Source organism: Panicum virgatum, chromosome 1K, assembly GCF_016808335.1.
Source record: "Panicum virgatum strain AP13 chromosome 1K, P.virgatum_v5, whole genome shotgun sequence".
In the NCBI taxonomy this organism is placed as follows: Eukaryota; Viridiplantae; Streptophyta; class Magnoliopsida; order Poales; family Poaceae; genus Panicum; species Panicum virgatum.
In genome coordinates this window covers 4,470,246-4,486,580 of record NC_053136.1, presented here as the reverse complement: position 1 = coordinate 4,486,580, position 16,335 = coordinate 4,470,246, and the positions used below count along the sequence as shown (strand labels likewise).

At 49.0% G+C, this 16,335-nt stretch overlaps 1 protein-coding gene across 1 annotated transcript; it reads right to left on the bottom strand.

The window, feature by feature from the left end:
• Positions 1-6,793: 6,793 nt before the first annotated feature.
• LOC120648071 (protein MEI2-like 7) lies at positions 6,794-9,399 on the bottom strand. Its single transcript, XM_039924841.1, has 4 exons — positions 8,789-9,399; positions 8,564-8,671; positions 7,180-7,321; positions 6,794-6,979 (listed from the first exon to the last, which is right to left on the bottom strand). The coding sequence occupies exons 1-4, from the start codon at positions 9,397-9,399 to the stop codon at positions 6,794-6,796; spliced, it is 1,047 nt and encodes a 348-aa protein (XP_039780775.1).
• Positions 9,400-16,335: the final 6,936 nt, after the last annotated feature.

Sequence of the window (16,335 nt, the reverse complement as noted above, 5' to 3'; positions counted from 1 at the left end):
GTTAAACGGTGTTCCCGTTATAAATTATCGATTTCTGATCGTAATCGATATATTCCCGATTGAAATATTCCGTTTCTGATTTCTCGAAATACCGATTTCATTTTCCCGTCTGTCTTTCCTGATCCCGTTTCCCTTTCCTGATCCCGTTTCCGACCAAAAAAACACATAAAAAGGAATGGTTAAGAGGTTTTGCCTACCGTTTTCATCCCAAAGAGGAGCACGTCCGTCCAAACCCAAAAGGCCACTCGTACCTTTCTGCTCGCGCCAGTGCTGGCAGCTTTGTTCTGAACTTGTGATTCTTCTGACGGATCCGCATCCGCCCCTTGCTGGCTGCCCGTCTTCTCCGTTGCGTGCAGGAGGGGAGGGACACTAGCCTATATGTGTAGTCGATCGCCCGGTCACGGATCAATCACGTCGTCCCTGGTCCGCGCGACACGAGGCGAGGCCATGATTTCGCTGTTGAAAATACCCTTCCCCTCCGCTGGCCGAGACGTGGGAATCGAGCGGCTCGGCCCGCCGGCCGGCAGCAGATCGCCGCCATCCACTCGCGCCATGCCATGCCGTTCCTTCCTTTCCTTCCCCGCGCGGAAAATGAACGGTACACCTTGCAGCTGTGAACGTTCTTATCCTGACCCTCAATCATCGCATCAACCGCTCGATTTTAGGTACAGACCCACCGTATGAGGCTTGTATTTACATTTTTTTTATGTTCTTCACCTTTTGGCAGGCAACTTGTCTTTGTTGATATGACATAAAGGTGCCCTCGAGCTGTGCATTTCTGCCAAACCCTGTACACTCTGGCAGCCAACCTTTTGACCTCTGTTAACCTGACACATCCACTAACGATGTACTGTGCTGATGCCCGTACAGATATTTTACCTCTCTCCGAATCACGGGCTTGGATACTAGCATAAGGTGTACACCTATGTACTAAGCTGTTATCTATATGTACTCACCTTACGCAGCAAGGAACATGATGTCATGCTTTTCCGCAAATGCATTTCAATCACCGCATTGTACCCATGGTCATTAAACGCACTTTTTTTTCCCTGGTGGTATTTCATAATTAATGTAAACACATAGAATAAATAGGTTTAAACAACTCATCTCAACGTAATAAAGTTGCCCCGTGCAATTAGTTAGTCGAGGTGACAGGTAGCATAAGTTTTTTTTGCCAAATAAATATGGCCTAAATATCTCAGCCCCTACACACATTTGGAAAGGTTAGGGTCCACCAGCGAAAAGTGTGTTTATGACCATGTGTACAATGCGGGCATTGAAATGCATTTGCGGAAAAGCACGACATCAGTTTCCGCTACAGAGTGTGTGGTACATAACTGATCCCGCATTTTGCTAGTGTACTCCAGTTTACCCATTCCGAGTTCTTGGTCGTTCACTTGTCTATCCATTACTGCCCGTCCCCTTCCCTCTCTCGTTTCACCCCCACGCCATGGGGGAGGAACGTGAATCCCATTGGATGCCCACATTCGCCAACCAGCCACCCCGCCCAACAAAACTGACTGAAAATGGTTGTTCACACCAACGAAAAGCCCGAATGGCATCTCATACATGTTTGTTTTGTATGTCGTGTCAAACGTGATAGCATCCCCAAAGTGCTCATACTGCATCCTACTCTTACTGTTGGTCCATATCATAGTTTTTATCCTCCCATCTTCATCTTGGTCTATTGAATACATGAACCCTGGATCATCCTTCATGAACTCACCAAAAAGATCAAGAGTCTTCTTAATATCATTTTCAGCCTGCTCCCTATTTATTTTGTGGCATAGATTCTTCAAACATCTCTTTGTAGTGGGCACGTTTTCCATCTTCCCGAAGAATGTACCAAGTATACTGTACAGCTTCGTTATTGGAACATTATTTTCCCTTAACATACGCACTAATGACCTGGTGTACTTATCAAGATGAGTATGTGATGGCCACAGTTTGTTCTCCCCATATGACTCACTCATTTCATGGTTGTGTATGGGATTATGCTCAACCACAACCCACCCATGATCAGCTGTCCTCCCTAGTCGAAGTTTTGCGGGGCAGTTTGTCCTAGCTGACATTGTCTTCAGCTCCCTGCTCGGCCTACCCTGAAATACAATATTACCTCAGTCAGATTTACTTTTCAGTGAGATACTTGAACTATGTAATGGACAATAGAATTTCAGAGTCACAACTTACACTGCAGCAGCAGTTTAATTCCTGACCGAGCTGGTACCTCTTTTCCTGGGGCAGTTTCAAGCTTTCCCTGGTCATTGAGTACCTCTTCTTGCCACATCTTATTCCAAAGCCACACTCCCACGAGTACAAGTTGTAGTACTCATAAGCTTCCTCACAATCATCAAATTCAGTACCCACTGCAGGGTTGATGATGTACTCTGAATTTCGGTCTGCAAACTTCATAAGAGCATGCTCCAGTGCACTTGTTTTCCCTAGTTCCTTTCCCCTATGATCTGGCCCGCTGCTCACGCAGTTCCTGTCCAATTCCAAAGTCAAAAACAAATCTAGTTTGTCTGTATACATTTTTACAGAAATCATCAGACTGTACACATCCTAAATAAATAACTATTACTTCTATGCGACAGAAAATCAATAACCTTGTCTTCCAGCCAACTACTTGTTGATTAGTGCTTGAGACTTCAGCATCTACTGACACAATTGCAGCACCCCCACCTTTTACTATGCCACACATAGTGCTTGAGCTCTCTGCTGGTTGCTCATTAAGGTCCCAATGATTCATGTTACAGCCAGCTAACCTGCACATGCAAATGGATTTTTAGTTGCTGCTATACTCGGATCGTGTGAATCTGCCATCTTTCAACATAAATAATTATGGGCCAGCCTACCATGTATCAACCCGGCCTGGTGCAGCATTGTCGGCAACAACCTCTGCCAAAACTAAACCAGCTTCTTTATTTTCTTCAGATCCTTTGCCAGTACCGTGATCCCTTTCAAAGCAGCAGAGATCAATTATTGTTATGTAAAACAAACCTATCAAACGCTGGGTCCAAAAAGGAATTGCCTTGCTTATTCGCTACGCTCACCGTATTTTAATCTGTTCAAGTGCAGCACATGGCCTCTCTTTCAGCGTCTCAGTTTGACTGGTGCTGCAAACACCAATCAATTTGCCCAGCCGAGCCTGAACAAATTCAGCTAATTGCATTGTTAAAACCATAATACCAATAAGTAACCGAAAACAAACCTCTTTACGAGCAGGTGTTCTAAACCATTAGGTGGCGATTCAGAGTCGAACCCACAGAACGCAACAGGCCTTGCTACTTTTTGCCTTTTGCCGGGCAATGAACTACAAAAGTGGCAGCAATTTATGGAAAACAAGCCCCCCCCCCGAACCATGATATGTACTGAAGTTTCATCAGACAACATACCTTATAGAATTGTTCAGGTCAAATGATGCATCCGTGCTCTCCGAACCTCCACCGCTATTTTCTCTGGGAAATAATAGTACTCAAATCATCAAATGTCAACGCTTTGCAAGAGGTTGAAGCAAAACTTTTTCATACAAACCCAATGAGCAAGATGTAATACCTTCTCCCACCAACGGACCTGCTGTTTCTTCTCTTCTGCGAGTTCAAGTTGCCGCTCCGCCACAAGCATCCATCCCCTTCCATTCCTGCCAAACCATCGCGGTAGACTGGTCCCAGATTCAGAGCTGCCGGTACACTGGTCCCAGATTCAGAGCTGCCTGCCATAGGACACGACGAACCGCGGCAAGCACCTTCCATTCCTCCTCCACTTCGACTACTGCCACTCTGAGCCGCACCGACGGGAAGCTTTGTTCGGCTAGCTTCGAATCGCATGGCTGGAAAGTCCCACCCACTAACTCCTCCAGCCAACCTACGCCAAGACGGTGACCACTCTGCTTCCGCCACCCGCGCTCCCTCCCCGCCAATATCAGCATGCAACCCTCGTCTGGCTTCGAAGCCGGGGTACATGGCCGGAACCGGTGGGTTCACGAACCGGATGTACCCCGCCGCCGGGGCTCCGCCGGCCGGTGACCCCTCTCCTTGCGCCAACCACGCTCCCTCCCCGCCAGCTACATCGCCAAGCCCTCTGCCGGAGCGAGCGCCGGGGTACTTGACCGGACCCGGCTGGTCCATGAACCGGATTCGCCTCCTCGCCGGCGCTACGCCGGTCGTCGCTACTCCCCTTCTCTCTCTTCTAGATCTGATTTTCAAATTTCGAACCGCATGAGGGCTCAGCTCACCGTATCATACCCCCCCCCCCCCCGCGCACTACCCCGTCGCCAGCTCAGCTGTATTCATCGGTACAAGTGCATACGTATAAGATTCGTATACTTACATCTGACACGAAGGTTTCAAAAGAAAACAGTACAGCACTCATCCACATACATTGATGGACGGTCCAGATAGGTTCCACCATGCTTCTATGGTGTATATTATTCTAGTTCTTCCCCGCGCCCATGCACATGCGCGCGGCACGGCAGGACAGGGCGCCCCCGGCCGCCGCAGCCTTTTCGCCGTAGAGCTGCGGAAGCCGCCTCCGTTTCCACCTGCCCGGGATCAGGGAGCGATACGGCGGACCAGCTAATCTTGGGCCCGGACCAAAGGCTGCCTCCCCTCCTGCTCCAGCCGCTGTCTCCACTTGCTCCTGGCTGCACTGGTCTTGCACCACGGATCAGCAGGCAAGGCAGGTTCCCCCGGTGTGTCTATTCATCGCTTTGTGCGATTTGCCGTCGATACATCGCAGAAGCTCCCGGTACCGCGGCCGCGCCCCCGCCTCCCCCGGCGCCTTCCACTGCCACCGACGCTAATTGAGGTCGCATCCCCGCCCTCCCCCGGCGCCACACCCCCGCCTGTGACCTGGCCCGGCCGCCGGCGCCCACCACCCCGGCCGGCGGCGCTCCGCCGCGCCGCCCGCCCACCGCCGATCGATTCCTCCCCCCACCTTCTCTTCTAGGTCTGGTGGCCATGGAGCCGCCCCACCCCCAGCAACCCCGGATCCTAAGGCCGCTGCCGCCCTCCCCCACCCCGGCCGCCGGCGACCTCGCCGACGGCCGTTCCCCCCACCAACCACCCTCGCCGGCCACCCCCTCCCCTAGCTCGCCGGCGGGCGCTCCCCCCTCCCTGGCTGGAGGTAGAAGATGAACAGGACGCGTTGTGGCGCTTCTGCGACAGCTCCACTGCCACCCGCCCGCGATGAATAGCTTTCCCTGATTCCCCCAGCCCGTACTGTGCTGGTGGGCACGTATACGAAAAACAAGCGCGGCAAGGATTTTTTTTATCTTTTCTACTAGTACCTTTTTAAGAGTAAAAAATCTTTATTTTCTAGTAGTACTCTTACACTTGCTAGCCTCGTTCGTGCGCCATTGCCAAACGATCTCCAAGGAACGTTGCTCCTCGTCACATGCACTAGCCATCCAACGAAGCAGAGAGAGAGTGCACTGCTGCTGCAAGAAACAGGCAGCCAGGCAACGCAGCACGACGCCGCAGACCGAACCGAACGGTCCATGCGTAGCGACAAACATTCTCCCGCCCGACCCGGCCGAGAGGTGTCTGCTCGATGCTGCCGCAGCGCGAGATCGGCGATCGGGCCGGCGAGAGCCCCTCCCTCGTCATCACCATCACCACCGGGCTCGAGCTTTCACCGGAGTGGCAACTGTTTGACCACGGACCCTCGCCCGCCAGCATTCACTGTTGCTCCAGTCGCCAGCATTCACCCCGTTCGGCAGGCTGGAGCTGGAGTTGTGTGAGAGAAAAACACTATTGCCTGACTGGTGACTGGAGCTGGAGTTGTGTAAGTGGGAAATACTTCAGAGACTGGAGCAGCCTCCACCAGCCGAACGGGGTTATTGATGGCGCCACGGATTCGGACACGCCCAGAGAATCTCTGATCCCCTCCTCTTCTGGAACCCAACACCAACAAACCTTGCAAGTGCCCCTCCCATGCATGCCACAAGCTTACAACATCACAAGCTTCTGCCAGTTCCATCCATGAAGCTCCGAGGCAGCACGAAAGTGGGACACACACATTGACTACCCTAGACAACCTAGAACCCTGCAGGCTACAGCCTACTGGCAGCAAGCATCGGGCTGCTGCTAAAGTAATAGTACTAAGCGTGTGTTCAGTTCCACCCCGTAAACACAAAAAACCGTAAACACATTAAAGTGAAAAAGAATCTTGCTAATTTGAAGTACTAAATGAAGTCTATTTATAAAACTTTTTGCATAGATGGCATGTAAATCGCGAGACGAATCTAATGAGCCTACTTAATCCATGATTTGCAACAGTGATGCTACAGTAACCATCCGCTAATTGTTGATTAATCATGGATTAATTAACATCATTAGATTCGTCTCGCGATTTACAACCCATCTGTACAAAAAATTTTGTAAATAGACTTTATTTAATGCTTCAAATTGGGAAGATTCGAAACACAAAAAAAATTTTACGTTTACACCCTACCAAACTAAACACACCCTAAGCAACCCTAGCTCACAATTCTGAGCAACACACATGACACGAGAGTACGCACGCTCACTACAGTACAAAGACTGGTGCTGCTCCGCTCCAAAGTCCCCCAGCCTTCCCCTCCTCGTCGCCGGCCGCCGCGCAGCGACCGAGAAGGCGCGCGGCGACCTTGCACGGGGAGAGGAAGGGGAAGGCATGCCTGACTTCGGATCGACCGCGCTGACACTACCACGAACAAAGAAACGCACATGCATGCTTGGACGAACAACCTTGTCAAGGGACTGGCTCCGATCCACTGTTGGCGCCGCGCTGGCTGTAGCTCGGAAGCTACCACCTAGCTTTCCTTGGTCGCCGGCGCCGGCGTCGTGGTCGTCGAGCGCCGGGCAAGCCTGCCGAGGCGGCGGACGGTGGTGCCGGCGGTGACCCCGTCGCGCGGCGGCGAGAAGGCGGCCGGGAGGAACTCCTCGTCGGAGCACTGCAGCTTGATCATCTGGAGGTGGCGCACCAGCGGCTCCTTGCCCTGCGCCACACACATTACATCCATCAATCAATCGATCCAAGGCGCTTGCATCGCCGGCCGTCATCAAGTACAAGGACATCACATCAAATCTAAAACCCAACCAAACAAGCTACTAGCTGCAGTGCATAGCTGCCGCACAAGCATCCTTTTGTGGTCGTGCGGCTCATCATCGCGTCCTTGGTAGTTTATAAAATGTTCACCTGGATCTTGGCCGGGACGATGCGGATGACCTTCTTGGAGCCGGGCACGGTCCAGCCGCGCCCCTCCAGGGAGCGGTAGAGCCGGTGCGCCGCCTCCGGCGAGGTGAGGTTGACAAAGGCGTAGCCGAAGTTGCACCCCCGCCTGCCCACCATCAACTCGGTTACATCACAACATTATTACATGTATTATTCTCATTTAACCATAATACAATCGAATTCGTTCCAAAAAAGCCAACACACAGGGGAAATGTAGAAGCAAACAATCAACAAGATAAATACTGCCACATCAGTTCATCAAGGGTCATTGCATATACAACTAGACAAGAAGTAAACTATTGGAAGCAAGTTTGATCTGGTGTTGTTTTGTCTCTTTGTTCTTTAGCTTTTCCCAGGAGCAGGATGACGGAAGCAGCCTGCATTTGTGTGTGCACAAAAGAAGAAAAGGGAATATGGACTCTGAATGCTCACTTTCCGTAACCTTATTCTCACAGCTTTCACTCACGTGGCCTTAAAAAACATTTAGCGAGTAATTGACACCAAGAAATTAAAATGCAGTATTTAACATTTAAGAAAATGCTGACCAGTCTACAGCAATACTATTGTGGTCTTGTGGCCATTGACCAAACACATCAGCAAGCAAATGCCAGAAAATCAATCTGACTTGTGGCCAGTGGCCAAGCTCGTCAACAAGAAAAAATATAGGAACTTAATCCACAAATTTTAGGTATCGGATTTTGTGTGCACAATAGAGGATGTTTACACAAGATGCTTTACATACATATAGTATTTACTCATGGATATGGCTTTCATCAACTTTGTTTGCTCCAGACAAAAATTCTATAGCATCAAATTTCACTTGTGCTGTTTTGTCTACTTGTTCTTGTATACAGAACAAGAAAAGAAAAAGAAAGTACTCTAAAAGTACAGTTTGTTTAAACTTTCCAACAGCCTTCATGTGCTTTCAAACTACAGTGAGCACTATACTAATCTGCACCAATATATATGCAGGAAATAGTTCTAAACACGTGTGCAATGGCACAGAAAAATCACTACACTAATGTGGCCAGCGGCCATATGCATGTCCAACAAGAAGATGCAGCAAAGATTCTACACTAGTATTCCTTGCAAGAAATTAATCGCCTTACTATCAAATTTTTTTTTGTTTTGTTCTGTCTCTTTGTTTTATAGTCTTTTACAGAACAAGGACAACTGAACCCTGCGTTCTTGTATGTCCCAAAAGAAGAAAAGGAAAATGAACAAAATGTGACCTCATTTTTCCTTCAGACTTAGCCTTTTCATTGCAGCTTAATTTCATGTAGTTTTTCTCATCAAAGAATTGCAACAAGATGCAGGCGATTTTACTAGTGCTCTAGAGACTCATCACCTGAAATCCATCGGCAGGTAGAGGACGTCGTACGCGGCGACGACGGCGCCGGCGGCCTTGTTCACGCGCTCGCAGTGCTGGTCGAGCAATGAGATCATGTCGCTGCTCCTGCACACATCATGCACCAATGGAGGGAGAGTCATATGGGGTTCGAGAACAAGAACAGGATGCAGCTGGTGTGTGCGCGTCTGCCCTCGTGATAATCGCTGCTGCTCCAGCGCGTACCTGACCTTGTTGGGGATGTTGCGGAGCATGATGGTGGTGGTGCTCCGGCCGAGCACGAGCTCCGGCTTCGGCGGGGGGCCCCTGCACCGCAGTCGCCTCGTGTACCTAGGCGGCGGCGGCGAACCCTCCCGCTGCACTTGCGCGGCTTTGCGCGCGCGCGGGCCGGCCGCCTTCCGGGGCCGCGGCGCCTTGGCCTTGGCCGCGCTCCTCTCCGCCTTCCACCGCGCCACCCACGGCTTGCGCGGCGCGGCCGGCACCAGGGCAGGCGCGGCGGCGCACGCAGGTTCCTTCCACGGCTTGACGGCCGCGGCCTGCCGCTTCGATCCCGCGCCGCCGAGGCCGGTGAACGCCGCCATGAGCTTGTGCGGCGGCCGGCCGTGCGGCGCGGGGACGCCGCCCTTGCAGACGGCCGGGTGAGGAGACGGCGACGGCTGGAAGGGGAAGCAGAAGCCGGGAGGGACCGCGACGCAGCAGTAGGTGACGAAGGGGAACCGCGGCGGGCAGGCGGCGTCGGTGAGCGGGAACGGGGGCGGCGCCGGCGGGGCGAGGTGGAGCGCGTAGGGGAACGGGAACGGCGGCGCGGCCGGGTTCAGCTTCGTCGCGGCAGCCATGGTGGGGTGGATGGGTGGAGAGGGGGGAAGGCGGCGAGGGTTGCGATGCAGGCAAGGACGCACTCTGAGACGAGGCAAAGCGCGGCCGCGTTCGCTGGGACATGGCCGGCCGGCCGGCCGTCTTTATAGAGGAACACGGCTGGGCTGGGGGGTGCGTGTGCCTGATGGCCTGGGTCGTCCAGCGTTGTCTCACTGCAGGTGGGACCCGCGTGCATCGGAGGGATGTTGTGCCGTTCAGGTTAGAGTTTGATTCACCGAATGAGTGGTGTGGCCCCTGTGGGGTCGGGTTTGTTACAGAGTAATCCTGCCACGTCATATGGTAAATGGAAATTGTAAATTGTAATTGTTAGGGTATACCCTAATTGTTATGTGAAAATGATATAATTAACTATCATGATAGTTTATGATATGAATTTCTATTTTCCTGCAATTTGTTTCCTTGTATCTTCTAAACTTTTTTTGAGTTTACACAAAATCATAATTGTTATGTGGCTGTGCGAGCTAACAAAATCATGTAAAAGCTTGGTTTACACAGGGATTGCAGCTTTGTGTTGGGCGATTTGGCATTCCAGAAACGATATTGTCTTCCAAAAAACTAAAAACCAAACATCATTGCAGATCCTTTTCAGGGCCACCTATCTTACAAGAGCTTGGGCGATTCTTCACAAAGAGGAGGACAGGGAGGCCATTGCCACTGCTTGCCGCATGCTAGAGATGGTGGGGATGGATTTTTTTGCAATAAATGGGTGGATGTTTAGCAATAGGCTTGGTTTGTAATCTTTTTCCTATTCTGTTGCAATAAACATTTGTAATAATTGGCTGGATACACCTTCACTTTTGTAGAGGTCGGGATTTGACAATTTCTTTATCTAAAAAAAACTTTTTTTGAGTTTCCAACTTTCCATGAGACGTGTACATAGTTGCTACCTGTTGCTTGGGTTTGTGCTTGCGCAGGACAAGGCGGCCAGCACCGGCCACCCATGGAAGAAGCTGATGATGATCGACACGCAGTTACCCTAGACAGCCACTTTTTTTTTTTGCAGTGGGCAGCAGTAGTACAGCACACTATGCGGAGTGAGCAAGAGCGAGCAGCTCGGCAGGATCAGATCGGTGTTGGGTGGAAAGAAACAGGGAGCAGCTGGTGGCCCTGTTTAGTTTTCTACGCTAGTGAGTATTAGAAAATTTTGACCACTAATTACAGTATTAAATAAAATTAGTTTATAAAATTAACTCCAGAATCCTATGTTACGGACCTTAAAAAATCTAATGAGATCTTTTACCGTGTGATTAGAGGATGGTCACTGTAGCATCACTGTAGCGAATCATTGATTAATTACCATTATTAGATTCGTCACGAAAAATTATACTCATTCCTAAAAAGATTTTGTAAATAGATTTTATTTAACAATCTATACATGCGAGATTTCTTTGTCAACTTATGTGCACTGGGAATACTAGTGAGAACCAAACAAAGCCGGTGCCTGTTCGCCTGGGCTGGTGGTGGTGGTAACGTGCTTCGCTACTGTCCAAAGCACCCCGGCAGCCTTCTCCTTCTCCTCCTCCCGGCCCGTCGTCGACCATCGCCCGCCGGGGGGTTGAGGTGCGGGTGCACGGAAAAGAGAAAGGGGAAGGCGGCCGCGTGCGCTGGCGCCGGGTTAGCCGTGCCACACCGTACCCTGCCTGTGCTGCACGAGCGAGCTGCGATTTTTTGGCTGCATTATCGCGTCGCGTGCCAGGCCAGCCGCCACCCCTGACGCTGGCGGGCGGCGGCCAGGCAGGTTTGTTATTCGGCGGAGGGCGCGCGCGGGTGACTGTCCGGCCGGCGGGGCCGTGGCCGGGGTAGCAGGGGCTCGGCGGCGGCGGCGAGCCGGCGTCGCACGAAGCCGGCCCGGGCTTGCCGCCTTGCCGGCGATCGAGCTAGGACGGAGGGATGACAAGACCTGGCGCTGGCGGTGCGTCATCGTCCAGTCCAATGGCTGCGCTACCGTAACCTGGCTACGAGGCTCCTACTGACGAGACGCTAGCGTTACGGTGGTCGTGGGATCAGGGATTTGGTGTGGGGGTGCGCGTTGCGGATTAATCTTGCCACGTCATTATGTGGTAATAACTGGAAATCAGAATGGTTATTGGTTAAGATGTGATGAAAATAACAAATAATCTAACTTTCTTGGTTATTAAGATATGAAAGTAGCAAAAGGTCCCCTCCCTTATGGACACCACACCACACCAACCAACACAGTTCAGCAGCATCAGGAAGTGGCAAAGATCACCGACGGGACGGACATTTTGCGGGGGAAATCTATACATCGCGCGAGCACTCGATCCTGTCGCAGAAAGCGCTTCCTGGGCTGCATATTCATCCTTTTTAATTTCTGAGGGCCGTTTATCATATGGGCCGTATTAATAGCGATCAGGTGTATCTACCTTTCAATGTCTCAATTACTGAAGTAGTTACGAGCTGTCGCTGTCTCTCACTCTCTCCGTTCATTTCTTCCATCCATTAGGCTGACTCCATCAGGTGTAATGTATTCCCGCAATGCAAAAGACGATTTGCAGTGCCATTGTATTTTGCATCGCTCCTTTCCATGACTTTATCTCCAACAGGCAATGCAAAATGCATGGTATAGGCAGTAGCCATCCCGTTTCGCGCCAGCTTGTGAAATATCCCGCTCTACTATGGCGCGCTTTTCTTCGTTCCCCATTTCGCTTCAGCGCTAAAACCTAGCGTCTTAAAACACGCAGTGCCAAGGTCCTTGGTTCGGTGGCCGTCGCTCTCGCCGGAGAAGGTATTTTCCATCCTCGGCGGTGGATTGTTGGGGTCTGCTGCTCTACCAAGAAGGCGGGGGACGAGCCGTACGTGCGACAGCATTCGTGAATTGTGAGGATTTCAAATAAACTAAGTCATTCCACCTTCGATTTCAGGTAAACTAAGTCATTCCACTTTCCTTTGATTAAAGCAAGGCAATGGCCCGTGGCTCCATGTGGAATGCCATTTTTGGTTCATCGAAGCTGCGCACCAAATGGCTCAAGACTTGGCATGATGTACTAGCGTTGGATGCTGAGAAGCCTCCACGGAGATGGGGAGGATCTGTCCCAGGACGGCGAGTCATTAGGCGAGACAGGGTGGCTGCTCGCTTGGAGATCATGCGAAATTATTTTGATGAGCACCCATTGTTTGATGCAGCCACCTTTAGGCGGAGGTATGATGCATCCTGCATTTTTCGCATATCCTTGCTCTGATAGTTCAGTACGCTGCATATCTAACACATTTGTATTTTAGGTTCCGAATGAACATTCGACTATTCCGACGAATTGTTAGAGAAATTGAAGCCAAGAACCCTTACTTCCAGTACAAACCCAACGTTGTTGGTGCCATGGGATTTGATTGCATGCACAAGTCTGTTGTTGCGATGCGTATGCTTGCATACGGCTGCCCTGCCGATTCACTGGATGAAAAATTCTGCATGGCTGAGAGTACCGTCCTAGAGACTGTTAAAGAATTTGCCGACACAATTATACAACTATATGAGGCCGAGTACTTGAGACCACCAAATGCTGCAGAGCTTCAGTCCATTCTTGCAGAGAACGAAGCAAGAGGTTTCCCAGAAATGATTGGGAGTATAGACTGCATGCACTGGGAGTGGTCAGCATGCCCAACTGCACATCACGGCATCTATAGAGGCCACAAAGGAAAACCAACGGTTATCCTAGAGGCTGTGGCATCAAAAAATCTTCGAATATGGCATGCTTTCTTTGGACCGCCAGGGTCACACAATGATATAAATGTGTTTGCATCGATCTCCTGTGTTCGATGATTTAGCCAATGACCGAAATGCCAAACCTCCTTGCCCTGGTACATTCGAACTGCTTCATTAATCTGACAACAAAGGAAGGCAGATAGGTTAGACACATATTTACTACTACAACGTTCATAACTTCATATATTATTAAGATCACAACAAAATTTACTACACCATACCCTGCTAACTGCCTTTTGAATTGTGAGCCACCTGTTTTGTATTGAATTTTGACTTCGGGAGCAATTCCCACCACAGTTCTCTGCAAAAATACTGATGCAATCTTCTGTAGAACACATTTCCACTCTGATTCGTGCCTGCGAAAAATGCTACTGTCATTCAAATAATTCATAGACATTAATATAAAACTTAAACATTTGTACCTGTCACAGCATCCATCGAAATATTCAGCCAACCAGAGCAGAGAATCTAGTCTTCTTCAGTTGAAAATGATTTTCCTCTGCTGCTGCTGACCCCCTTTCTCTTCTCCATTGCATTTTGTGCCCGGGATTGTGTTATTTCTTCAACCTCAGTCTCTTCTTGGTGAGCAGGTATTTCCTGTTGAGCTCTACTATCACTCGAGCTTGGGAACAAATGTTCAATCTCAGCCCCGGTATTGGAAATTGGTGTGACAAAATCCTCATCTATGTCCAACTGCATGAATCCATAATTAGTATATACCTATTTAAAACCAGGAGAGGTATTGCAAAATGTTTTACCTAAACAGCATCCTGGTAGGTACCCTGAAATTGCCAATCTTGACAATCAGAATGCTGTTGAGACCCTTGCCCTTGAGTGGTGCAGAATTGAGGGAATCTTGGATCCATCCTGTGCACAATCCATGAAATGCAACAATTATGTTCAACAAACACTAGTCTAGGGTCACCTTCTTCAACAATCTGAGCTACAGATAGAGATTACGCCCAAATCAGGAAGCGGGGTAGCTCACAGATCCTATGCTGGTGACAAATCGTGAAGAAATAGCATAAATCAATCGAAATAAACAGCTACACTACGAGACACTCGTACATTCATTCCATTCAAAAGTCGTGCTACCAAAACATGGGCGGATCTGAGCCCAAACCGAAGGAGCAGCAAAAGGGGCTAGATCCGCAGAAGCAGGGGTGTGACACCTTGGGGATCCATGCATTCACACTAACCTTGTCGCCGGAGACGCTGCGCAAGCTGCCGCCACCGCCGCTGCCCTTCGCGTCGACCTGCGCACGAGCCCCCCGAAACTGCGGCTTCGACCTTGCTTCACCACCTTCGCGCGACGAGAATGACCGTTGTTCACCAACGTGATGGATCTCCCGTCGGGGCTCGCCATTTTCCACTCTCTCTCTCTCCTCGCATGCAAGATGCCTCTACCGAATGGATGACCTGTTGGAGACCGGACCAAGGTGCTACAGTGAAGATTCGCGAGGCATTTTGCATTTGCATGGCGCTTTGCATGGCCTGCTGGAGTCAGCCTTACTTCCCTGCTTGTCGCTGCCTCTCGATTTCTTCCTGTGTTTTGCTTTGCGGCGACAGCAAAGCAATAAGCAAGTTATATATCCATGCTTTTCTTTTCTTTTCTTCCTCAACAAGTATACTCCTACCAACATTCAGTGCATATGTTTAAGTTTCTCGTTAAGTTTTTATTCTGAAATGACAACGGCATCAACTTATATGCATTGAATACTGATGATGAGTGTAAGCGCCTGTAGCGTGAGGATTACAAGAGGCTCGGTAGCACCTTAGGTTCTGAGTTCGACTTTCTGTGTATTCTACAATTTAATGGTGTTGTGTTTTCAATGGAAGGTGACGTCCCATTGACAGCAAGACGCCTGTGGTGACTTTGTCATTCTCAAGGATTTGCCGCTCAGTCTTCGAAGATGCTCATAGAAGTAGGATTTGCGTACGTGCGTTTATAGGGGTGAGTGTCCGTGCATCGTAAGTGTCTGAGTTGTAAAGCGTTGCATTGATTCTTATGCAAATTGAATTTGAATAATTCACTTCACACTTTAAAATGTTTACAAACTTGTTTTGAAACTTTTTAAATGTTCAAGAACATTTTAAAAAGTTCTAATGGAACATTATGAAGTATTTCCAAACAAATTCTTCAGGAACATTTTAAAAAGTTCAAAAAAAAATTCTAAACATTTTGAGCAATTATCCAGAACATTGTGAGTTGTTCTCAAATATTTTTCACTTCACACTTTGAAATGTTTACAGCTTTTTTGAATGTTCAGGAACATTTTGAAAAGTTCTAAAGGAAACATTCTTAAATGTTTTCAAACAAATTATTCGAGAATATTTTAAAAAGTTCAAAACTTTTTTCTGGACATTTCTGGCAATTATCCAGAACATTGTGAGTTGCTCTCAAACATTTTTCACTTCACACTTTGAAATGTTTACAAACTTGTTTGGAAACTTTTTGAATGTTCAAGAACATTTTAAAAAGTTCTAAGGGAACATTCAAAAATGTTTCCAAATAAAATTTTCAGGAACATTTTAAAAAATTCAAAACTTTTTTTTGAATATTTCTAGCAATTATCCAGAACATTGACTCCGAAACTCAGAACATTCTGAAATGTTTACTCGCCGAAAGATCAGAAGTTGATACTATAGTAGAAGAATTTAATTCATGGGCGGGCAATTAATGGTTGAAGAAAATGTTGATGATTACGTCATCGGTTTGCTTGCTTGTGATACTTAATTATTTATAACTGGGTGATAGGCGTGCGTGCAGTTAATGGGTGAAAAAAAAACAAAGAGAAAATAAAGAAAGTAACAAAGAAAGAAAATTAATTAGCCTTTTGGGCTTCAGCTTAATGGGTCTACAATCCGCGCCCTCCCCCCTCCCCCTGGCACGTCATGCCCGTCCGCCTGCTTCTGCGACGGAATCGAAACTAATGGCACAAAGCGATAAATTGACACCCCGTTATGCGCGTACCACGTAATGCAAGTGGCAGTTTTGCTAGAAGCATTGTGTGCGATGCTCTACTAGCAATTGCCACGTACAACGCCCCGCAATTGCCACAAAGCTGAAGACACGCAAGCAGGACGGGACACGATACACGGCGGCGCCACACCTCTTTTTTCTTTCTCCTTTTTTTTCACTGGGCAGTACGTACTAGTATACTAGTACAGCTCTAGC